The 25,475-nt window shown below is 36.1% G+C and overlaps 1 protein-coding gene across 2 annotated transcripts in view; it reads left to right on the top strand.

Annotated features, from left to right (window-relative positions):
• PRKD1 (protein kinase D1) overlaps positions 1-25,475 on the top strand; it is a 128,634-nt gene that overhangs the window by 66,249 nt on the left and 36,910 nt on the right. Inside the window, exons 3-5 of one of the 2 annotated variants that reach the window (XM_027720495.2) lie at positions 16,460-16,591; positions 17,301-17,461; positions 20,249-20,272. In XM_027720495.2, coding sequence (XP_027576296.1) covers positions 16,460-16,591; positions 17,301-17,461; positions 20,249-20,272 — 317 coding nt within the window. The remainder of the gene's footprint in view (positions 1-16,459; positions 16,592-17,300; positions 17,462-20,248; positions 20,273-25,475) is intronic. The other variant, XM_027720506.2, reaches the window with a different exon arrangement.

Genomic DNA, 25,475 nt, shown 5'->3' with positions numbered 1-25,475 from the left:
CTCACTGTAGCTGAAGCAATTTAGTCCATTTTGGAGAAGAAGATTGTACCTGCAGATGTCATGCTATATAACAGAAACAGTTTGTGTTAGAGATTTCTGGTGAAACACAAAAAATTTATTCAACTCAGAATGCAGCACCTGCTGTGTTTTCTTATTCCTAATGAACATTATTACTTGCATTTCGCATTGGAGCAGTATGCAGTAGGATTTTAATAGAGTGCAAGAATTGTGAAAGCTGCTGAACAAATGTTGTGTGTCTGTCTGCTGACTGGTCCAGAGGAGATAAGCACAGGCTGTTGCAGTCAGCCAGATGAATTGTGGTTCAGTGCCAGTATAGATTCTGGCATTTTTGAAGTGAAAGGACTGGCATTATTGTAAGAGTGGAAGCAAAAGGGTGTGTTGAGTTACAGATTTGGTCAGCTGCACATTAAAAGAGGGAAAAAGGAACTTTTGTTATGAACATTAGTAGCTCTCATAAATACAGTTTTATTTTAATTTCTTATTTTCTTCCTTTTATGTAGTTTTTTTAAAATATGTTTGAACACTTTGTTTCAGTGACTACGTGGGATTCTTGAGAGTATTTGTATAATAACGTGGTGTTCTAGTTAGAACAGCTGGGACCAGTTCATCACTGTATGGGTGTAACCCAAAACTGTGTATTCTATAGCCTTCCATACCATTTCCCAGAAACTGTTATCAATAGACCATTTACACCCTCTGCCCAGAGCAGCCTGACTCCTCAAACCATAAACTGGGTGTTAAGAGGCCTGCGAGATAAGAGGATGCTCCTGTCCTCACACCCATTGAGGAACTCCCCACCCTGAGGGAGGTACTGGGCATTCCTGCCTGAACTGGAGGTTATATAACCTTGGAGTCTTGGGACTTTTTTAACCACTTGTGGGATCCAGAGGAAGACTGCAGACCACCACTCTCAACCAGACTGCAGACCACTACTCTCAACCAGACTGCAACCACCACTCTTGACTGGACTGCAACCACCACTTTTCAATCAGACTGCAACCACCACTCTTGACCAGACTGCAACAGCACTCTCACCAACAGGTTTTCCCCTCTCCTTTTACTTTGGACTCAGGGGGCCCAACGAACACCACTCTGTTCATGCCCCAGGGTACTGGGTTATACATTTGGGTTTTGTGGGTTAAAACCAACTGTTTGTCTGTATAATCATACTTATTGTATTATTTTATTAAATTGTTATTCTGACTTATCATCTCTCCTTTGAGTTGAGCTCATTTCCCCTGCTGGTTTACCTTTAAACCAGCACACATGGGGACACTTGAGAAATCTATTAAACCCATGAATTTATATGTTGAATGCATTTGGTTTCTTAGGCTGCACTCTTGGGCATTCACTGAACTGTACCACTAATACCCTTCTGTCAGTTATGTACAGTTTACATATTTCTGTTTTCTTAGCTGTGCATTTTCTATTTCATTTTTCTTCAAATCTTGGAAAGTTCATCTTGTCTTCACATGCACAAAAGAGGAAAATCTTTTACTACTGCTGTGGAAATCTCCACTAATGTGTTTATTGAAACCAACACCTACTTAGTTTTTTTGCATTTCAGACTGAAAGGGATACAAATCTTCAGAGAAAGGATTTTATCAAGGTATATTTGTAGGAAGGATTCCTTTTGGTTCTAATACTGTCAGAAATGAGTAGGCAGCCCAAAATCAGGAAGCAAGGTACAGAAGTTGCAGTCAAAGTTACAATCAAAGATGGCTGCAAATGAGTAGTCAGTCATTTATAAACACTGAAAGGAAGAGAAACCAGAAGTTGCATCTGTTTAGGTCTCTCTCTGTCTAAAATGCAGTTTTAGTGGTTGCTCAAGAAAAGGAAGCAGATCTATGTAAAGTGAGTTGAAGCTGAAAAATGTTTTTCGGGCTTGATGTGATCAAGTAATATTCACCAAAAGCTTCAGCTGAAGCTCTGAAAAGTTAACTTTCATGTTCCATTATGAAATAAAGGATGCAAACATGAATTACCAAAATAGCATAATGTAAAATTCACAATAGATTTGAACAGAATGGAATATTTTTACTGTGGTAGATTCTCTTCTTTAAGCTAGCTCCTAGGGTTTTGGAGATATTCAGTGTTATTTTAACTAGATTTTAAAAATAATTTATTTCAGATGCAATTCTTTAATGCCAATGAATTGATATTAAGGTGAGATTAATTGATAGAGAGGTGCTGTCCTTCGTATCCTTTCTTTCTGGAGAAGGTAAATAATTAACAAGTTTTTACATTAAGTTATTACATGAGATATGGGTTGTAAATCACAGGATCACAGAATATGCCAAGTTGGAAGGGTCCCACAAGGTTCATTAAGTCCAGCTCTGGTCTTGCACGGGACCACCCCCAAGAATCACACCATGTGCCTGAGAGTATTGTCCAAATGCTTCTTGAACTCTATGAGGCTTGGTGCTGTGACCTCTTCCCTGGGGAGCCTGTTCCAGTGCCCAGTCATCCTCTGGGTGAAGTTAACGCCATTGTAAAAGGGAAGATGTTTTGAAGTTACTATTTTAAGCTGTCTATAGATGCAAGCTCTACCACTTCATATATGTGTCTGTGACTTTTTTCAGATTAACTGTTATTTGCTCTTTTTCCCTTAAATGGATGCACAGACTGTGCAGAACAAGCTGACAGATGAGAGTTACTTGGGCTCTGTACATCCATATTCTCTTTTTGAGTTTAGTGTTTTTCTAGGACTTCAAGGAAACAATTGCTTTAGGTGCCTTTAGACTTACGTTCTTTCCAGCATAGTTTATGTCCTATCCTATGAAGTTTATTAAAAATTGCTGTGTAAATTTGTCAAGTCTGTTCATGGTATAGAGGAAAAAACCCAATTGTATAGTTAAAATTTTAATATGAGTTTGCTTATAAAAAAATCTACCTTGTTTTTACTGGGGCAAAGTTACATTGGGATGTAAGAGGTTTTTGTCTGCTGCTGGAAGGCAGACAATGAAACATTAGCCTCTTGTGCGAATTAGTGAAATGTACTTAATCTGCTTGCTGTGAGCAGTTGTGCTTAACTTGGCAGGATTCCTGAAGTGAGAAAGTCAAATAGCAGCTACTTGACGTTCCCTCGCTGAGCTGATGAGGACAGAAATTGATCCACTGCTTTTGTTAAGAAGCTGTTGCTGTTTTCTTATCAGGTGGATGATACATCACCTGGTTACTAATGTGGACATTTTATTTGGATTCAGTACAGCTTATATTGTCTATGTTAAATATATTGAACTGAGTAAAATAACTGTGGATAGCTATACAATTAGAGTAAATGCCATATGTTAACACAACTGGATTGGAATGTTAGTTCAGCTGCCAACTCCTTGAGATGAAACGCTATGATGTTAGATTTTTGAACATAATTTTATAGTACTTACATAGATGCTCACAGTTTGTGATTTTGCTTCATTGTGATTGAAGAGCATCCTTCTTCTCTTGGTACCTTCATGACTATGTTAACTCGCTCTTTTTCTGGTGTCTTGAGAAATACAGATATCTTTTTTCTATTCTGTCTAAGATGGTGTTTTTAACAATTAGTCATCCTCTATGTCCTTCTAGTCTCTATCTGTCATCTATTTTCTTATTTCTGTAGAAGTAAGACTTATTAGTGATTAGGCTAAAGTGGCTTGATTTTGTGTCCCTCATTGTTCATTAGTCTGCATCGTTCTTAGATCATGAATTTCAGATAGATGACTTTGTGTTTCAAGTTCTTAGAATTAAAAGATTATTTCCTTCTTTGTTTATGTTTGCCTCATTGTCTTTTCTTCTGTTTATAAGTGTGGTAATTTTTACCTTCTGGATATAGACCTCAAGGTTTGTATTTTTTTTTAGTTCAGCAGAATCTTTCTGAACTCCCTCTCCTGTCTTGCCCTCCTATTATTTTCTTTCTGCTGCAAGACAGAGTAGGTAAAAATAGGATGAAAAAAATAGGTATCAACATAATTCCCTTATATTCTCTGGCTGCATTATTGACACTACACACAATAAAATGATATGTGACAGGCAGATGTTAGTAGTGAAACTAACTAATGTGTAAACTTTGCTCCTAGCACTCTTGCAGAAATACAGGCCATACTAGTTGTTCTTCCTTGGGCCTTTCTATATGTTTTTAGTATTTAGTGATTATTTCAGCAGCAAAAAAAAATAATGGCAAGATTTTGTGAACGTGGATTGCAAGAAAGCAAACCGTGTATTTCGTCATAGGAACAAAATTAAGTTTTTAAGTAAGCTTTTTGAACTTTAATGATTTCTCACTCAGGATTTTAGATGTCATTTTTAAAGCTTGATTAGTTGGTAATCCTAAATAATGTCATTTTGTATTTAGAAAAAATTAAACTAAATGTTGTAAAAAAATACTGTTGATAGGAAAGATTAATTTTCCTTGAGAAAAGCTACACAAATCCTTCTGTCAGGACAGGGCCTTTATATGAGAGGTCAGTGTTCCACTGCAAGCTAATAGATCAGGTCAGACATCCTACCTTATGCACCTTTAATTATCCATTTTTTTGAGGTAATACATTTTCAGTTTATTTGTGTGCTGTTTAATAAAATTTTCTGTTCATTTGAGGTAGTTTATTTGGTTCTCCAGATTTAATACAAATGCTTTTTTACCAAATGCTCTTTTTCCAAATGCTCATAAAGAAACTATGCTTCATGAAAGAAGCTCAAATGGTTAAATAACTATTTAGGACTTGGGAAACAAAGGGTAGAAATGCATGCTGTTTTCACAGTGGAAGCAGGTTGCAAAGCAAGGTTTGTAGGTCTGTGCTGTTAAAATACGTTCATGAATGATCATGAAAGCATGACTAGTAAAGTGTCAAGTGTCAGCAATGGCAACAAACCAGAAAATGGCTTGTAATGTCACTGCCCTTGTGTCATCTACCTTTGTTACCTTCTCTACTTCAGAGAATGCTGATGCTGCTTTAGGAACTCCTCTTTCAAAGACAGGATTCCAGGCTTAGATTTTTGTCTGATCCAGTCGTTCTTACGCTTTTGTATTCTTCTGACATGATTTCACTGAAAAGAAACATATTTCACGTTACATTAGTTTAACAGGGATAACCTCAATGCCTGCAAATTTCTGTGTCATTATGATTAAGATAGAAAAAGTAATTACATGATTTTTAATTGTTGTGCATCAGTAAGTTGTATAGCCAGCTTTTCAAGAAAGGTGGAATTGAAGCTGTTTAGCTACATTAATTGGAGTTAATGTTTTAAAAAAATGTCTATCAGCTTCTACAGTAGACCAAATTAATTCTTGGTTTTAATTTTATGTTAAATATGTGTTAAAGCCTTTGGAGTTAAAAAAAGCCCTTATTCTCCTTAAAACATCTTAGTTCAGTGAAGCAATTTTTAAAATATTTCTTATTAATTTTTACTCAGTTTTCTTAACATGATACCTACCACATTTACCCTTTTTTAAAAGCTTTTAGATATTATAATTTTGACTGAGTTTAACACAATTCACTTAGTAACAGTATCTCAATAGGTTATTCAAGTATTATACTTCAGCAGCCCACACTTCAGCTAATCCTTTCTCAAAAGACCTGAGGTAATGAATGAAACTTGGAGTCTGAGGTACCTTTTCCTATATATTAATGAATATTTTTATACTTATTTAGACTTACAGGGCAATGTTATCATCTGATTAGCAGTCTGAATCAATATGAAATGCTTATAATTAAAAAGGCATTGATAGAAAAAAATGTGCATGATAATAAAAATGTATTTTCATCAAAGGATAAATCAACTCTGTTTCCTGTTTTACAAATTTATTTAATCTGTTTAGTCTCTCCTTACCTCTGTGGTGTGTGAAACTTGGACATAGCTATAAATTCTTTCACAGGATATGTACTTAAAAGCACTTGAGCTTTTCTTAAAGGTAGAGTGGCAAAGTCCAAACTTTTTTACTGTGCACCCCATTACTAAGAATCTTTGAGGATACACCCTCAATATATATATATATTTATTTTCTTATATTGCTTAAGTTCTAATATTTTCTTTCTGCACCCTAGTGGATTGTCTTGTGCAGACCCAGGGGTGTGTGCACCTCACTTTGGAGATCACTGCTATAGGGTCACTTGAAGTTGTATATTAGGAAAAAGGTTTTCACCTCTTTTGGAAATTTAAATCATCCTTTTTGAATATTTGAGTAAGAAAACTTCAATTAAATTTTTTTCTCCTTTTCTCTGTTCTTCGTATTCTTTCCGTTGTTTTTGCTACTAACAGATTTTAATCACAAAACAGCCACCATTTGAAGAATTCTCTTTTCGTCACCAGACTCCATCCCCTTTCATCAAATAGTTACCTCCCTGGTTCATTCTCATTAGCTACAAATTTAATGGGGAACAAGCCTTACTTTGGCTAAGCAGACAACTCTTTGATTTGTCTTACAAGCTTTTGTTTGATAGGTGTGTTAAACAGTGTTAAACATGCTTGATGAAACTTTCGTATCAGTGTATTTGTTAAATTATAGTAGTGAGTCTTGAATGGCTCTTAGCTGTAAATGATTCATCATATTGAAAAATGAAAGGTAACTTGGAATAACTTGCCCATCAGATGAATTGTATTGTATAACTGTGTATTTTACACTACTTGGATGTATGTCAGGAAAAAAAACCCTACTGCTTTCAGGCTTTCTGAAGTCATGGTCTCAATAACTCGGTGCTCCAGTAGGTTTCAAATGGCTTAATGTAAAAAATATATCTTTCAATATCACTATTGAACTCATTGAATTCACTTCTATTGGCTGACTGCTGGCTTTGATTTTGAAAGACCAAATAGTCCATGGTAATTTCCAGTAAATGATGTTTGCAACCCTTTGTGGTAAGATACACATCTTTTAGGAAGTGCTTGAGGTTTGTAGCTAAAGGAGGTCTGAGCACAAACAAGCAAATCTCCTTCCCTTGGGGGATATCACAATTTGAAGCGGAAACTGAGGAGGAAGAGACTCAGGAACTGCCACAGGTTGTAGTCTGCTGGTTTTTATATCTGGATGGTAGTGTAACTCAAGCCTGGAGACATTGTAATTCCAACTAAAATCTGTCTCACTCTGGCTTTTAAAGAGGCCCCAAAAATGTTTCTGTTAACATAGTTAAGATGTGACTTGCCAAAAAGAATTTTGGTAAGCTTTCCTGCTTCTTAGGACATGAAGACTTCTATCACTCTAGTTTGTTGATGCAGAAGGTTATTCTACAGCAGTTCTTTTTGTTTCCTGGTTTGATTTTTTTTTTTGCTTCCCCCTCTTCTTGAATCCAGTAAACTCTTACTCACTTCCTCTACAAACAAAACAATTCCAATCTTTTAATCTCTCCTTATATGGAAGTCTCTTCCATGCCTCCACTGGTTTTCCTCATTTGTCAGTTTCTCTCTCTTACCATACAACTTTTTGGATCTGTCTCAGAGGAACTGAACACAGAATGTCAAGTAGGGAATATTGGTATCACCATTTCCCAGTGTTAATTTCTACTTATTTATGTGCATGAGTGACATACTGGGTAAACTTGTTAAGTCAGTAGAACACTTCTGTTACCTTTAGTGGAGCAACTAAACATTTTGCTTATTTTGACCTTCCGATCTACCTGGTCAGGCACTGGAGATGTTTTCACGATGAGTAATTCTTGAATTGCTGTAATCCATTTTAAAAAATCATCCACAATTCAGAGCAATAATTAATTTCTTTCTTTCAGATTATGTCATCTTGTGCATTTCTTTCGCATTTTTAATTTGTCTTCTCCCTTTTCTAGTGTTATCCCAGAAAGATACAAGTGGGGCTGAGAAAACTCATATATACAGTCATGCTTCTGTTCCTTACCTCTGATGGTCCCATATGAAAGATCTGAAAAAAGCATTATTAATGAGACAGACGCTAAAGCATATTCCAGAAGTGTTCATATATTTCCAGGGTTAGTTGTTTCATTGCCTTCTGGGTACTTCAGCTGAGGCTGACTGGCATGTAGTTCCCTTTGATCCTCTTTTTTACCCTTCTTGAAGGTAGAAGTGACATTTAGTTTCCTCCAGAATTTGGGCACTTCTCCCAATCACCATGATAATTCAAAGATTACTGAGAGTAAGGCCTCGCAAGGACATCAGGCAGTTCCCTCAGCACTTTTGGGTACAACCCGTCAGGACCTGTGGACATCCAATGATATCATGCAAAAAACCCCGCTTGTATTTAATCTGTAGTTATGAATTCTTAGGGTAACTCTAAAAGATATCTAGACTTTCGCAGATCGTTAGCAGTAAAGTGTGTTAAAAATAGTTTAATGTGTGCAGAAGTTCCGTTGTTCCTTAGTGAATTCAACATAAGGTTGCATTTCTAATTCCATTATACTTACACTTTTAACCAGTAGCATTTATTCCCCAAGTAACCAAAAATTTCTTAACCTTTTATGAAAGAAACTTGTGAGAATTAAACAAGCTTTACAAGTGCTACTAATTCTTTTTAAGCACCTCTTCTTTTTGAAGAAGAGTTTTTTTCAGAATCCATGCAAAAGAGCTGTGAAGAACTTATAAAGAAAGAGGAAATAAAGATGTAAAGGACTTGCAGCATATACTTTTGATATTGATTTAGATGAGTCAGTGCATAGAAAAGGAACAAGAGACTTTATTTTTCATTTGGAGCTGCTCCTTACTGCCAGTAGTCAGAATTAATTTTGAACACTGCAGCAATAGCTCCAGTAAAATTCCAGAGTATTTAATTTTGTTTTCCTATGCTAAATTGATACTTCTGCAGTGCTTTATGATTGACAGGGCCTGAATCTGTGAACTAAGGTATTGCTGTTTTTTCCACTTGGCTGAAAAATGGGTAACTTCATAATGAAAGAATTGTGTGGTGGGATTTTAAATGAAGTTAAACCTACTGTGCTGTCTGGTTTGTAGGTTTGAAACTGTGGAATCATTCACAAATGAATACAAGTACATGAAAACTGAATTTCAAAAATTCAGAGTGTACAGATGAATCAAGCATGTTGACTCATCAATTTTAATCTTCTATTAAAAATCTCCTTAAAGGTCTAAGCTAGCACTAGACAAATGATTGCAAATGGTTTAGTATCTCCTTTCGTTTATTGCTTAAATCTCACATCACCAATGAGACAGTGTAAACAACAGCCCATAGGGAATCTGGATACTGGGTTTTAGCAACCAGGGAGATGAGAACCTTTACCTTACTTGGATGCCTCCCACACCGGCTCATTTGCTCCCTTCCCAGTCTTACATTTGCCAGCTTCCCACTGCCCTTCCCAGAAAGGAGGTAGCTGCTGGCCACAGAAGACTGGGCACAAAGTCTTGTTTGTTCCTGGTGTGCCACTGCTCTTACAGCTACCAATCTTTGGCATCATTGATCAAAAGGTCCTCTGGCCTCCATCTTTCGGATCTCTGGGATCTTCCGCTATTTTCAACATCTTACCTCTGTGCAGGATTTTCATGCTCACCTTTCCAACCTCCCTTCTTTCTGAGATGACTGCTTCTTTTTGGGGACCTTTCTCTTCTACCTCCTCAGCTTTCTACACACTCAGCCTTGTCATGTTTCCAAACTAAATAGTTCATGTGCAGAAGCACAACATGTAATCAGCCTTGGAGCAGGTGATTTAGTTTCCTGTATGTCTCACTGGAGGATTGAGGACATGCCACTTTTGATTAGTCTGGGTGGTATAAAAAAATTGCAACTAGGCTGCAGTTAGCAAGTAGGAGTCTTCTGCTCAAGAGTTCCAAATTCAATTCTGAAAATTTATCTCTCACTCCATCCCGTCCTCCTGCAGCTAATTACCTGAATGCCAGCACGTCTTGTAACCATGCGCTCAGTTACAAATGCCTATGGGAAGTCAACGGGATACATTACTCTTAAATGCATTGCAAGTGAGGGAAGGTAGCAGGAGAATGCATGCTTTTCATAGCTACAAGATATGTCTAGTCTTGTGATTGATGGTTTCTTCTGCTATGAGAGTCATGGATGCTAGATTACAGTGCCCATTATGTGCAGCTCTGTTACTCGTATTAGCAGGATCTCACCTCTACTAATAGTTCAAAGCCCTTTTGGACTTGGAACACAAAATGATGAGTAAATCCTTTGCATCTTTCTGAAAGCAAGACCTTGCCTTTCTCATTTACAACGTCTTGTTTTCCTTTACAAGTGTGCTGAATGATAGATCTGCTCCTAAGCCCAGAACAAGGAGTAGTAACCATTAACAGCCAAGTCCTTAACAGACTTGATGAAATAGTCTTGTCAAAACTGTTGTAGTTTTAATGTCTGTTTTTTTGGTGATACTAGGAAAGCTTAAATAGATGATGACAAGTTAGCCTGAGAGTTAACAGTAAAACAGTGTCATATTAGAACATAATATTGCAAACTTTTCTGCAGAGTAGTAAGTTTTACAGGGTAAATATACATATATATAGGAATATTTGGAGGCCCCTCTTTTTTTTACTGCACAGTTTTACATACAGCTAGAAAATTGTCTTCACCCCATCAGTGCTTTGTCAAAGCAAAAGGATAGCCTGATTACAGAAGCTTTTTTTGTTAATAAGAAAGGTCTCCATTTAATTTGGAAAAAAAAATCTTTCATCAGCAGGGCTTTTATTTTTTCAGTGAATAACACAGGAATATTCTTAAAGTTAAAACTTTAAATGTTAGTGGCTACATGAAAGGCTTTCTAGACATAAAATTTTGAAAACTTACGACTTGCAAAATGATGGAAGAAGTTTAAAAGAAGGACCTAATTCATAAAGGACTGCTTCTGGAATTGCATGCTCTGAAAATTTAAGCTGTGCTACTTCTAGCCACAGAAAGTCAACCAGTTCAGTCACGCTGAACTGGTGGCAGAACGAGAAATATGAATTATGCCTGTTTATACAGATAGAAGATTTGTGTAACTTGCTAGCTAACATATTTCCAGATCAAGGCCTGATGACACACTAGTTTCAGTGAGTAGTGATCTGAAATAACATCATTTCATGAGAAGTGGAAGCAGAATGCTCTCTCTGTTGAGCCTGATGAGAACATGTAAATCTGAAGCCTGGAAAATCACTGTTTTTACCTTAAAAATTAAAACCCAAAACACTTCCAAGCCTTTCAATAGAGTGGAACATTGCCAAAACATTTTCAAAAGAAGGAGAAAGAGTGATGTTTTGTATTCTTCGTATTGCTGTATTCTGCAGTACTTGCAGATTTACAGCTTTTTTAAAGTAAAATGGATTTCACCTCCCTGCCTTTTACTTTTGAATATTTATCATGTCAGTATAAAATTATATGGATTTTTAAATATATCGTTACTTAAAATGATATTATAAGTTGCAGTTATTCAGTGAGGAGGGTTGAAATGTAGAAAAAGAATGGTATTTGTCACTGCTTATACCATTGGTATCTCTTTTTGAGAATTCCTAGAACTTGCCTCAGTTACTTTTTCAACCAAGAGGTTGGTGTTCCTTGTCTACTAGTTTAAGTTCAGTTCCTTGCTGACCACTTGTATGGGTGGAGCCTAAGAATATTTCCCTGTGGAGTAAGTAATTTAGTAATCATTTGTTGGAATGGTGGTCTGCACACCCTTTTATTCCAGCCTCAAAATCCCATACAGATGCAGGATCTAACAATCCTTTACTGTTCCCTGAAACCATTTTGTGCCTTTCTGTGATTTTGGGTTTCTAGAGGTTCTGAGCATAACTTTCAGGACCTTTCAGTTCAGGTGGACCCTTCGTTACTGGTTCTTGCTTGCTTACTGTCACAGAAATACAGTTCAGGTCATGGTAAGTGAACAGTTTTGCCAGTCAGCTCATCCCTGCTGTCTTAAGTCTAATACATACTTTGTGTTATAGCAGCTATGGCAGATACAGGAGGGTGAGTTCACCATGAAAACAACAGCCTAACCAGCTGCAGAGCTACTTAAATCCAGCCATAATTCAGCAGAGACAATTTCCTTTTCTGTCAATAATCACAATGTTAATTCAGTAATCAATTAAACAGGCAAAATCTAAGCTTCCTTTGAAAGACAGTTTCTTTGAAAATTTATCATCTCTGTTTTGCAGTGTGTGATGTACAAGAAATTCTAAGGATATTTAAATTGAAAGTAATTTCAATGAAAAAACTAGGTATATAAAACTGCATGTGTGTTTATAATAACTGCCACAACAACTTCAAGTTCCATACTTCAGGAGGGCTCTTTACATTTGATTTCTGCTTCCCTATAACTACATAAAGGCTATTGCTGCTAAGTTTGGAATTTATTTGAACTAAATATAAACTAAACAAAAGATATAATAAAGTAATTTCTAAATTTTTTTGCCTTGAGACTAGAAACATTTTTTTTATTACAAGAACATGAGCCATGATAACCCATTAATTAACTTGCAGGGAGACCAGGAGGTTCAGTTACAGCTTTAATGGAAATTATATAAATTATTTTTTCGCCATTTGTGAAAGGGCAGTGGAGAGTGGGAAGAGACCAGTACAACAAAATTGCCGTTGAGAAAATGACACTCAACAACAAAATACATTCCATCCACTTAACAGCTTCAGATGGAACAGGATTCAGAGCAAAGGAAGAGAGCCAAATGAGTAGATAGATCCCTAAGGCAAAACTACTTGTGTGTTACTGCACTGTTCATACTATTTGAAAAACTACACAGTAAATCGATGTAAAACTCCTCCCCAGTCTTCCAACTTAGCAAGCGTCATTTATGCAAAATAGAACTTAAATACATGCATAACTTCAGGGAGTTAGTCAATGAAATTGACATGAACTTACATACATACTTCCATCCTTTGCCACATTGAGATTTAGACTGTTTTTATTGTACATATCACTTTTCTTTTACTAGTGCTTTGATTATTACTTTTATGCTTTTAGAAACAACCTTAGGAAAGTCTATTTTTATAAACAAAAAGTTTGCATCTCTAAAATTCACATATATATATAATCAAAATTCATTGCTATCATGTCTTGAAGGTCTTGCAGTATGGTCTTCCTTGTCTTCTCCCTGGGAGAGAAATGCATACTCACTGAGTATCTTGTTTTTGTAAGCTTCTTGATTTTATATTTGTATGTGCAAATATAAACTAGAGAGACAGTCACAAGACAAAGAAGTGTACCTTACAGTTGTGTTGGAAGCTGGTAGGGCACAGTGTTTCAGTTTTGGTCCATATTCTTGAGAAAGTTCCTAGATACATAGCTTTTCCATGGTCATTTTGTTATGCAGAGAATCAGAGATGTTAATCACAATATTATTCATAAAGCTGTAGGTAAATATGCCTTGTAAAATTCAAGAGCAAAAGTCCAGAAGAGAAGAGCTGAGGCTCTGAACTCTAGATGGAAAGTCTGAGGTAGACAAGAGATGGGAAGGCTTAGCAATGTGTTTGTAGTGGCCTGAGTTGCTGAGACAGTATGTCTTAGCATGTCATGTGACTGAAGTTTCCAGAATGCTGATGACCGTGTCTTCTTATGTATATCATGATTTCATAGATGAGGCAAGAGGAGATGAAGTGAATTACCAAGGGTCAGTATGATTTTCATGTATAATTTGATCTCATCCAGCTGCTGACCTGTTGCAGCTCAGTTGATACGCATATATGGTAGGACCATAGAAGTGTCTGCTGCCTGACTGTGGCAACTTTTCCTCTTGGTGGCTGTGTGCTGTGATAATAGAGGCCCAGAAAAACAAACCCTTCTCAAACACCACAGGCCAGTGATCTACTGGGGAGGTGTTGTCCTAATTCCTGTCTTCAATATGCAATTAAATAGGGAAGTTAATATACCTGTATTTTGTTCTCTTTATATGTATTTTCATATTTTAAGTAACGTCAAAATATATTTTAAAGTGTGAGTGCTTGATTCTTCCAATATATTCTTTGATTTGATTGGAATTACAGAAAAACTTCTGGTGATATGCACAAAAAGGTGGTTCACTCTAAGTCCTAGACAAAGTAAAATCACAAGAGATCTGTTCAGTATCTAAAAATGTGTTCTGAAGGGAGGATGTCAAGAGGGTGGAGCCAGACTCTTCTCGTTGTGCCAAGTAATAGGACAAAAGGCAACGGGCAGAAACTGATGCACAGGAAGTTCCGTCTGGATATGAGGAAGAACTTCTTTACTGTGTGGGGTGACTGAGCACTGGAACAGGTTGCCCAGAGAGGCTGTGGGGTCTCCCTCACTTGAGATATTCAAGAACTGTCCGGATGCAATCCTGTGCAATGTGCTCTAGGATGACCCTTCTTGAGCAGGGAGGTTGGACCAGATGTCCCACTGTGTTACCTTTCAACCTGACCCATTCTGTGATTCTGTGATGAGTTGTGTTTTCTAGTAGACCATGGAGACCGTTGTTATTACAGAGTGAGCATTGTCTTGACAGTGGACTTGACCACTGAAGTCTGGAAAAAAATAGAAAAATAACATATTTGAACAAGTATCCTTATATGTTTGAAAGCCCTTGAGTCTGAAAAATATGCCTGACTGTGAGGGAACACGATTCAGGATGGAACAGTTCCGGGCGTGGAGAGAAGCGTGCAGCGATTGGCAGGACTTTGTGTGTGGACTTTGCTGTTATTATGTGGTTTCATTGTATTCACACTGCACAGTGCACAGCCTGGACAAGCCCAGGCTTGCCATGAGTTTGCCCCCACTCCTCCCCCTTTTGCTGGTGTCCCTATGCTGGTGTGTCCCTCTGCTTGTTGGTCTCATGCTCCGCCCTGTGTTCTGGCCCGTTCTGCTCCCGAGCGGATAAAAAGAGAGTGGGCACGCCTGAATAGAGAGCTCTGCTTGCATCCTTCCTCGTGTCCCGTCCCCTCTTCGGACCGCGACACCTGACCTAACATTTTTAAATAAATATAAAACTATTTAATTTAGTTTCAGGATGTTCTAATATGTTTGTCTGTTTTATGAAGTCCTAATTTTATGAATTAAGTAAGCTTTTTTAGTATGGCTTTTTATGAAATAAATCTGGAAGAAAGTGAAATGCTGAATTTAAAAAACTGTTAGGTGATTTGGATTGTTCTAATAAAAATTTAAGAAAGGGGAGGTTTGGTATTACTGGAGTCATTGGATTGTCCATATTCCATATAGCTATGTTAATAGGTCCCGAGACTGGTTAAGACTAGAAGCATATTTTTCTGTGGACAGTTCTGGAAAAGTTTTTCCTAAGAGTAGCAGTTCTTTTCAGAGAAGGAACTTAGTGCAGGGCATAGGTCTTTATTGGTACTCTATTCTACTTAGTTAAAAACCTCTTCTTGATCGGTATGCAGATTTTTGGTTCTCTTTTCATTAGTAGACAAGGAACAAGCCAGGATATTTGGATCTTTCAGGAATTCCTTTGAACGAAACATTAAAAAAAAAAGGGTTGTGTTTTTATTGGTTCCTTCTTTCCTTTTTTCTTTCTGTTGCAAATCAGGAATGTATTTCTGTTGGAAGGCAGAATATTTCTTTGAAGTGGCTACATACCTGGTTCATTCATACTGATACCTGTGAACATTAAGCACACACTTAAATAACCTGTTTAAATGGCAGTCTGAATGAGATTGAATGTTTGTATGTGTGATTAATGTTTAACCACATTTAACAGATATTATTTTTCAGTAGACTATTTGATATATGTTTAACATATTCAATAAGAAAAAGAAAAAATTTCGTTTAAGTGTATTTTTAAAAGTATTGTGGTACTGCTTGTCTCTGTATTAAAAATAGTTCTTAAAACATTGTAGTTGTTTATAGTTTCCACTGGTGCCTTTATCTAGCTCCTCTAACTTTTGCAGCTGTTACACTAGTTGCAGGCTCATGTTACTTTGAGGGGATTTGGTGCTTCAGAAAATGCACAACCATCTTCCAGGCTGCTCTGCAAGGTTTTTTTCTTTATTGATGATTGGGTATATCATTATGTGTTTTCTTTTTAAGCTCTAATATGAATTTTTTACTTGAGTGATCAGTTCACCGATACCAACATAGAATGCTGAATCAAATAGACCAAATCATCAACAGAAATGGCCTATTTTGGATACATTTTCATTTACTTGTCAAAAAAACCTTACAGTATTTCTTTACTGGATGTGTTTGGTCTATTTTATGTATGTATCTTCAGGTGTAGAGAGTCAAACCTGTAAAAGAGTATTTTGAAAAATTTCTGACATTTAATTGAACTCTGGAAATTTTGGTAAATGTTCGATATGCTATTATCCTCCTGTTTTTATTGGAAAAATATTCTCAGACGTTACTGCTGCAGGTTTGCAAATGCAGCTTTATGCTTTTTCCAGTGGTCATTGTAGTATGAAGGTATATCATCAATCTTTTTATCTTCAAAATATAATACAGTGAACAATACCAAATTCAAGGTTCATCATCATAGTGACCAAAAGGAGTTTTGCTTTGTTCTGTGGTGAAGTACTAAATAAATGAAGAATATTAGTTATGTTACTAATTCTGTTAATTTTTGAATGATCTTGCTGTTGCAGCTTCTGCTACATTTGAAGACTTTCAAATCCGGCCCCATGCTTTATTTGTTCATTCCTATCGAGCGCCAGCCTTTTGTGACCATTGTGGAGAGATGCTGTGGGGGCTGGTGCGCCAGGGGCTCAAATGCGAAGGTAAGCTGCGGCGAGATGCAGTTTTTCAGCCTCAAGAAGAGACTTGTCCATTCCGTTTCTGTGTGTTGTCTCTGATGCTGCTTTTAAATTGGTTAGAGACAGTAAGACCTATCAAAGTAATTAAGTGATTAAAAAACTGACCCTTTTGACTGCTCTGAGGCCTCCTAGATATGGCCCTGTAACCTGAAGTGCAAAAAAAATGGTCTATATGTATTTTTAAGAAAAGGCTGTCTCTTTTTTGCTCTACTTCCCTTATGAGTCTCAGCCTTTGTCTCGTTCTGTATCACATTAATTCAGATTATTTAACTGAAATTACTGTCAGTCCATAGGAGGTTGTAATAGTTATGTTTTCTGATTTTGCCACAACTATTTGACTTCTGATAGACTGTATCCAATAGGATATACCATTTGCCGTGAAAGACTTCCTTACCTCCCAAATACTGATCAAGAAATTTCCTGCTTTTTGAGACCACAGATTTTGAAAAATCAAAGAAAAAATACTGTTGTAGATGTAACTATTTGGAACTGATAACATTATCTCTCTAAAAATTTGTTAGAATATAGGAGCAGAGTAGAGGAAAAAAGTTTAATCAAAAATAAGGGTAGTATTTTTGAATTCTTGAATGCTTGTTTTTGAAAAAATCCAAAATTATTTGCCTTTTTTAGAGTAATAAGCCATAATCAGATGGTTTTAAATTTCTCTTTTCAGGATGTGGTCTAAACTACCATAAGAGATGTGCATTTAAAATCCCTAACAACTGCAGTGGTGTACGGAAAAGACGCCTGTCGAATGTCTCCCTGACAGGACTCAGCACTGTTCGTACAGTTTCTGCAGAACCCTCACCCAGTGTGCCGGATGAAGCCCTTCTGGTATGGGATTCCCTAACTGTAGAGGCCATGGGTGGAGAAACAATGATATTTAGTGCTATAGAATCTAGTTTTGCCTGTTATAGGCTACAGAGGAGGGTGGTATGTAGATTATAAAGTGAGAAAAGGCATCTTGACATAAAAGGGAGGTCCACCAACTTAAGGTATGTGGATTTAAGGTATGTGCCCCTTCTCATATTCCCAAGAGTCTCCTCCTTTGTCAAGAATTAGGTTATTTTTGAGGTCTGAAACTGTTACCTGTGCTAACATGAGTAGCTATATCTTGGAGAATGTCTTCTCTGGAACTAGAAGTTGAGTTTCTTCTGTATTGGACCATTATATCCCTTGTTTTATTATATAGGAGAGGTTTGCCTCATTAGAACACTGTGACCCAGACAGCACAGTATCAAACTGAGTATCTGTCACAGCCAAGGCTATAGTTAATTAGTTGGAGCCTTTGTATTTAGCATGTTTCTGAGTGTGAAGAAAAAAGTAGGAGAAATCTCCATTAGATCCTTAGACAGGTCTTTGTGGTCGATGTATGTAGGGGTGTGTGTGTGTGTGTGTGTGTGTAGATGTATATGTAGATGTATACATGCAGGCACATGTAAGTATATGGTATACTTATATATGCATTAATTTATTAGTTTTCTGTTATGAAATCAACTCATCTGGCAACAAAATGTTGACTGGAGTAAATGACAATGATAAGTATTTTTTATCTTCGTCATGTTTGTTCTTTGTAACACCGATGGTCATAATATACTTGAATAGTTAAGATTTTACAGAATGTGTAAATGAATCCACTTCTAAGTGAAAGTTTTGAAAACCTTAAGGTTTAAAAGAGAGGAAAGGATTTATAAGTACACACAACAATTATCATGTTTTCCTCTCAATTAGAATAATAAACTTATTAAACTTGACATACTAAAAGGACACTATTGCAAATTATGTAGACCTGGTGTTAGATGCAGTACCATCTACGAACCATAATTATGTACTTATGCTACTGATTATCATTAGTCTAAAGCTACTTGGAAATTAAGGTTAACATTATGAATCTGTATTTTTAATTTAAAAGCTGCATAAATGAGTAAGGTGCTTAAGTTCTGCAAACTACAGCAACAAATGTTTACAGATTAATCATAGTTCTCAGCAGGTTGTTTCAGAAATTGCTTAGGCCAAGACAGAAAATTTTTATGTAGGCTGGCCTTAATTCTGATTTTTTTTTCTGAAATTTTGCTTAAAAAATTGTATTCCTATACAGTCTATAAATGTTCACTGCACTGTACAGTTACAACGTAGCAAAAAATTTTCAATTTGCAAACATGTTTAATTATATGGCTGTGTTGTTTGCTGATACATTCTTATATGAAATACTTGTTTGGCAAAGCTATGTATTGCAAAATGGTTTCAAACATTAAGTTGCCAGTGAAGATATACAGTAAGTTTCATCTATACTGCAGGCTATACTTCTCTAAGGACTTGTAATCATTGGTGTACCTCTTTTAATGATTCTGAACATCACACATGTGCACACGTGTTCGTGCACAAAGAAAATATATTTACAGTAGGTAAAGGGATGGGCATTAGCCTAGAGAAATCAAATAGCTTTCTGATTTCACTTTTATTTCATGAAATCATGGTATCATTTACCAGATTTTCAGAAATGCTCTCACATATGGGTTCTATATGTCTTTTGTTCTCTTTTGGTTTTTTTGCGTTGAATGTATTTCAATTCCCTCCCCCCCTTCCGCTCTTTTTATATGTACATAAGCTTTGTCAGTTCTCCTGTATCAGATCTGTCCTTTGGACTCCATTCTTCTGCAGTAATTCTGAGATAAGTTTTATGACAGTTTGTACAGTGGTACCAATCAAAGCCTGCACTTTGGAATTTGTTTCATTTTTTTACAGTCTGTGTGAATATACTGAAAAAACATCGTCTTCGTTCACAAAATTGTATCATTCTTTATTAATATTGATGTGTCACTTGAATCGCTGCTAACAAAATACAAGCTCTGTTTAGGAGCATTGAATTCAATGAGATATCTGTCAATTCTTTAAATAGGACTAAAATAAATGTATTTTCACCCCTAATTACCACGTGGAAACAGAGTAGTGGAGAGAGAAGAAATTCCTGAAGATCTTTGATAGATGTAATTATTAAACTCAGGAGGTTTTTTTTGTTGTTGATGTTGTGTGCACCTAAAAGGAACCAACTTTAGGTCACAATGTTGAATTAAGCATGTAAGTCTACCCTCTGGAAAAATGACACTTATAAAGTGAATAAGTTATGCCATATCATATGAAATTGTGTCATTTGAAAAATCTTTGAGACAGGATAATGCGGAATCATGCAAAACATACTTGTACTTTAATTAGCCCTGCATAGGGAACCATCACACACAGAAACAGTTTCAGTTTGGATATAAGTGTTTTCAATAGCCAATAAAGTATTTCATTGGAGCTGAAAATTGAATGGGGACTGTATTTGAGTACAGCTTTAAAAATCTGAAATTTGGACAGTATCTATTTCTGATTCTTAACTTAGTAGCGTGAAACTCATCAACAGAAATGCTAAAAATGAAGTAGAACTAGGAGGATACAATGCAACCCAGAATTTGACATGTCATAGCTCAAATGCAATTCTTCTGCATTCTATTCTATAACAAAGAATGAGAGTATAATATGATCCCACATTCATGCTTGCTTCTAAAGTAACATTTTCTGTCTTTTTCTCCCTCTTATTTCTTTGTTCTGTTTTTTCTTCTTTCCAACTTCCTGTCTCAGTCTCCTGTCAGCCCTGGCTATGAGGTATGTACTGAATTTACTCCCTATCATACTATCAGCAACATTCTCTTTTAAGATTATCAGTATGAATGTGGAAAAATGCAGGAATTAAATCAGAATAGTAAAGTCCAGATTCCAAAGTGAGGATCATAATTCTTCTACTAAACAGTAAAATTAACATTAAAATATTTCAAAACAGAAGTGACTTCTTCACTTCTTAGGCATGACGGAGGTCATTGGTTAGATTGAAGCCCTATTTTATACTGGTAGTAACACATGGGAAGAAAATTTGAACTTGACTTTTGAACTTGACTTGGGAATTTGCTGCAGTAATGTAGAAAATAAAAATTTTATTTTTAAGCTGAACAAACCTGATCTTCAAGTGCTCACCAGTACTAAACTTCTAATACCATACTACTATTGCGGTAGCTCTTTTTTTCAGGCTACGGTTGCACTTAAAAAACCCCAAACAGTCTGGCATTCTGTATTTCTGTGGAAATAAACATGAACAGTCTACAAATAAGTTACAGCTCTATACAAAAAGAGTATCAAGTCTAAATGAGAAAACAATGTGGTTTTTTTTTTACTGGATACTTCATGTCAAAGGTTGTTCTCTTTGATTTTCAGTATGGATTTTCTAAAGCAGTTTGATTTGTCTTTAATGTTTCAAGTTTTTAAAACTAAGAAATGTTGGCATCTTTCCCTTGCAGCATGTATTTGAAGCGCAGCTGGAAAAGAACAGGCTTTGCAAATGTTTTCCATTTTGGAAATACTACATAGTTAAACTGAGGAATACTTTGTTATGCTGAAGTGAAGTTTTTCATGGCCAAACATCTATCTCTTTGAAAGAAATAACTTTATTTCATAGAATCATAGAATGGTTTGGGTTGGAAGGGACCTTAAAGACTGTGTTGTTCCAACTCACCTACCATGATCAGGACCACCTTTCAATAGACCAGTTGCTCAAAGCCCCATTGAAAACTTCCAGGGATGAGGTTTTTATGTCTTCCTAAAACACATACATTGTTATTGTAGTATGCCCCAGAATTCCAGTTCCACAGGATACCCATAAACAATACAAACAGGTAGATATAAAACAGGGGTTTTGTAATATCTATGATAATTTTATTCTGAGTATGTGCTGTCTGAAAAGTGATGAATCTACCAATCTCTCTGATGGTGGATTACCCTAAATTAGCAGCAACTAAAGGCAGTAATGAAAAAAAAGCAAAAAAGGTATTTGGAGGAAAAACAAAATTGTGTTTCTTTTGTCAAAAGAAAATATGTTAACCATCTATGTTTTTACTTCAAAATACATTTATGTAACACAATAGAATTTTATTTCTATTTTTTTAAAATATATGTTTCCATTATTTTGGTAAGGTTTTTTTTGTTCTTTTAAAAGCAATGAATGTTGATATATTAAGGTCATTTTATGGACACATCAGAAGTGATTTCTCAGAAAAAGTCTAGCTGAGCTTTGCATTTAAAATAGGAATGGGGCTTAGGAATGTTACGTATTATCTTTGCTTTTTGATGAAGAATGAAGAATTATAATTATTATTTGCTAAATAATTTAAAATGTAAATAGTTTTAGTTAAAAGGAGTATTTATGTATCACTGACAATACAAAGCACCGGGTTTCTTGCCTCTGTAGATTGGTTATAAGCAGAGCTGTCTTGAGGCTTTTTAGCTACATGTAGAAGAGTCATTCTGCAGAACTAGCACAGTAGACTCTAGGAGGGAATTGTCTTGAGTTGTAGGTGGCTATTTTCTCTTTCTTCCCTTGCACCCAGCACTTAATGCAGATGCCCTTTTCTCTTACCCCACTGAAATAAGGAGTCGTTTCCAGTGACTCAGAACTACCCACTCTAAGAAGCCTTTTCTTCCCACGCTCCTACAGAAGACAGTGTCTCCTTTTCCCAGTGCCGGTCCCTATAGAGCCTTGTATGCCTCCCCAGATCACTGAACTGGAAAAAAAGGGCCCTTGAGGGAAGGGTTAAAGAAGTGCTGGGGTGCTGCAGCTGAGAGCATCTTCATGCCTTAAACCACTTGTAAATAAAGTCCTTTTCTGATGGCTAAAGTAGAGTTCATTAGACCGAAGATCCTCAGAGGCAAAATTATATTTTCTCTTGAAGGCACTCGAGTTAACTATGAATTAATACCACTCATAGTTATGTTTTATTCTGTCACCCTCAAGTTATTCTCCCATACTCCAGTGATGTACACTGCACAGTCCTCTCTGCCTTAATGAGAACTTGTTTTCAGCGTATTCGTATATTTAATAAAAACCCATATGCTGTTTTGGGTAGTGCTCCTGGAATTTGCTCCAAAATCTAGATTTCATTTAAAAATAATAGAAGGTAAAATAGAGGCTGTGAGTAAACCAATCCTAAGTAACGTTTACATAGATTTAGTGCCAGATCCACCAGGTGAATCTTGGGTCATGCACTGAACAGAATTGAGAATCAAGAACTCAGTGAATCGGACACTGAAAGTTAAATATTGAAATAGGAATTTAAATTAATTCCAAAGTATTTTATGCTTTTTTTTTTTAGTTTTCTTGCTTTTCTACAATTGTTTAAAATATTGAAACTTTCTGAAAATCAAAACCAGATCAACAAAACATATTTAAAATGTAGTTCCCTTTTTTCCTGAAGCATTGCATGTCCATGATATTCAGAGTTCAACTGAACCCTGAATTAAATGACTTCAGGATACAGAAAGTAAATTTGGAATGGCTTACTTTGGGCTTTGCCATAAAATAACAGTAGTCCTGGTACTATCTGCCCAGCACTAAATGCTGCAGGACTGAATTTCTTGTGACTAATTCAAACTACATTGGCACTTTTTTGATCTAATTTGCACCAGTATTATTGTTTCAGAGGTTCAGTACAACTAGATAAGATATAAAACATGATCAAGCCAATAATTTTAAGTTACAAGATGTATATTTAGAAAAGCATTAAAAATTGCATCAATCATGCACCTAATACTTTTTAAATATCTAGGAAGATAGGTAGAAGAGAAAATGGTAAACCACTTAAGATGTACATATTCTGCAATTTCATATGTGCTGTGTCTACTGATGTTTTTGAATACTACTTGTTAGTGATCCCATGGAGAGTTTTTATGGGTATTTCACTCTTCAGCTTAGAAGAGAAGAGGATTTTTGTCCTCAGGTAGTTGCCACTTGTTCTTAAATCACCTGTTTTGTTTTTGGGAAAGACATACAGTAATAATAGTTGTCAGTTTATGATCCTTCATCTAAGTCATGATGGCTTAAACTGGGGACTTGTAGATGCTCTGAGACTATAACAACAGGAGTTCTTTAGGAGTGTGTAGTACATCTAAGGAAACATACACTCAGAGCTAAGTTCTTGTAATTTCTATGTGCTAGTGAAAGGGTTTGCACATACTGAAAGTACCAAAAACGGGCAAACACTGCAGCACACATTTTACTTCCCTATAGTATCTCTGAGACATCATTCATGTTTGTTCCGGGTCTTGTGAATTGGTTCAAGATCACTAAATTGGTACAAGATCACACTATTTGTGTTTTGAGGAATAGTGGAAATCAATGCAGGTTTTTTGTCTCCATTAGTATCACCTGGACACGTTCAGTGGTGCTTTCCTTGTTTTTCTGGATTGGAAACACCATACTGCCTCCAGACTTACTTTTTAGACAAGCCTCACCAAGCAGATTTGTCTAGACCTCCTCTGTCCAATGCCAGAACTTTCCAAACCAGTGTCTGTGGCTAAGCCCAAAGACCTGCTGATTATCCCTAAATTGGTAAGGATGGTATTTAAACAGTGTCAGCTGGGATGCATTTATACAGACATCGGGGCGGGGGGGGGGAGGAGGAAAAAGGCAATATTTGCATATGATAGGATGAATCAGAATTGTGCAAAGATTGCCTGAAGGGTGTTGTATTGAATCATTGTATTGTCTCATTTGGCTGTGGTACAAAGGTATACCTTTGTATCATCATGTGTATAATTTTTTCCCTTTCTTATTAGCTCTGTGCAATTAGGCACAATCAAGCTGCTGAGTCTGGCTTCTGCTGTGGGCATTCTAATAGTGCAAGATATTTACATGAAAATAATTTTATAATTACATATATACATATATGTAATATATATATGTACAATATACTTAAAATTATGAAGTACATGATAGAAGATCAAACTAAACCTTAGAGTTTTGAAAAAAATTGTGTCTCTAAGATGCTGGAAAAAAGCTTTGTGCTATGTGAGTCCTACTATGCCTGCTGGTACTAGCAAATCCTTTGTCGAGAAAGGGCTTTTGTTTTGGGAGTTCCCTGATTTTGGCAAGTCAACATAGTCACACAGTGACTGCTGCAACCGAGTAATCTTCTCTTGCTACTTTCCAAAATAAGGCAGGTTACAGACAGAGCATTCAAACCACTGTCTGCTGGTATTGATGTCTGAGTGGAAGTGCAGCGTACATAATAATTTCCATCTGTGGATAGTTTAATATTAACAGCTTCTACTGAAGGCAGTTCTTTCATGTGTTTACATATGTGAAAGTGAAATGTTTTTCAGACCATAGCTATCTAACTGTGGTGCTTGTCAGATTAAATCATACACTTGACTTAAAGAGGAGTGCAAGAAGCCTCTAAAGACAACACAGTTGATTGCAGTTTAAGTGTGGTATTTCAGTATATTTAACTGAAGATTTGTTTCCTTGAATTCACTTAATTACAGTCACATAGTTTAATTTGTCAAAGAAAGTCAACATTTGCATTGCATTAAAAACATAGAGTTCCTGTGGTAACATAGATATCTAGCACCTCATTTGCCAGTAGCTTCCTGTGAAGAAATTGTGTATGAACATATTAAGGCTTTATCCTCTGCCTTTAATATAGGAAGGAAATGCATGTTTCAACAAGTCTGCTTCAACACTGAAAATGAAACTTCATGCAAACAGTTATTGATGTTTGTTTTTTTTTTAATATATGTCACTTTTCTCAGTCATTCAAGTAAATAAAAAACCCTAGCTGATGATAACTTGTTCTTTTGTTAAGGCAAATATTTTAAAGTTGTAGGAATACCTGTGTTCTTTCTGATTGAATATCTCAATGTAAAACGCAGGAATAATGTTGCAATAGTTTTTAGATACTGAGCCTGTAAAAGGTTAGCACTTCTTTGTGAACAGTTTTGAAAAATGATATATTTAGGAGAGTATAGGTTGTGTAGCCTGTTC

Source organism: Pipra filicauda, unplaced genomic scaffold, assembly GCF_003945595.2.
Source record: "Pipra filicauda isolate LSUMZ 115617 unplaced genomic scaffold, ASM394559v2 scaffold11_size5308982_pilon, whole genome shotgun sequence".
Taxonomy (NCBI): Eukaryota; Metazoa; Chordata; class Aves; order Passeriformes; family Pipridae; genus Pipra; species Pipra filicauda.
This window is presented reverse-complemented; position numbering and strand designations above follow the sequence as displayed.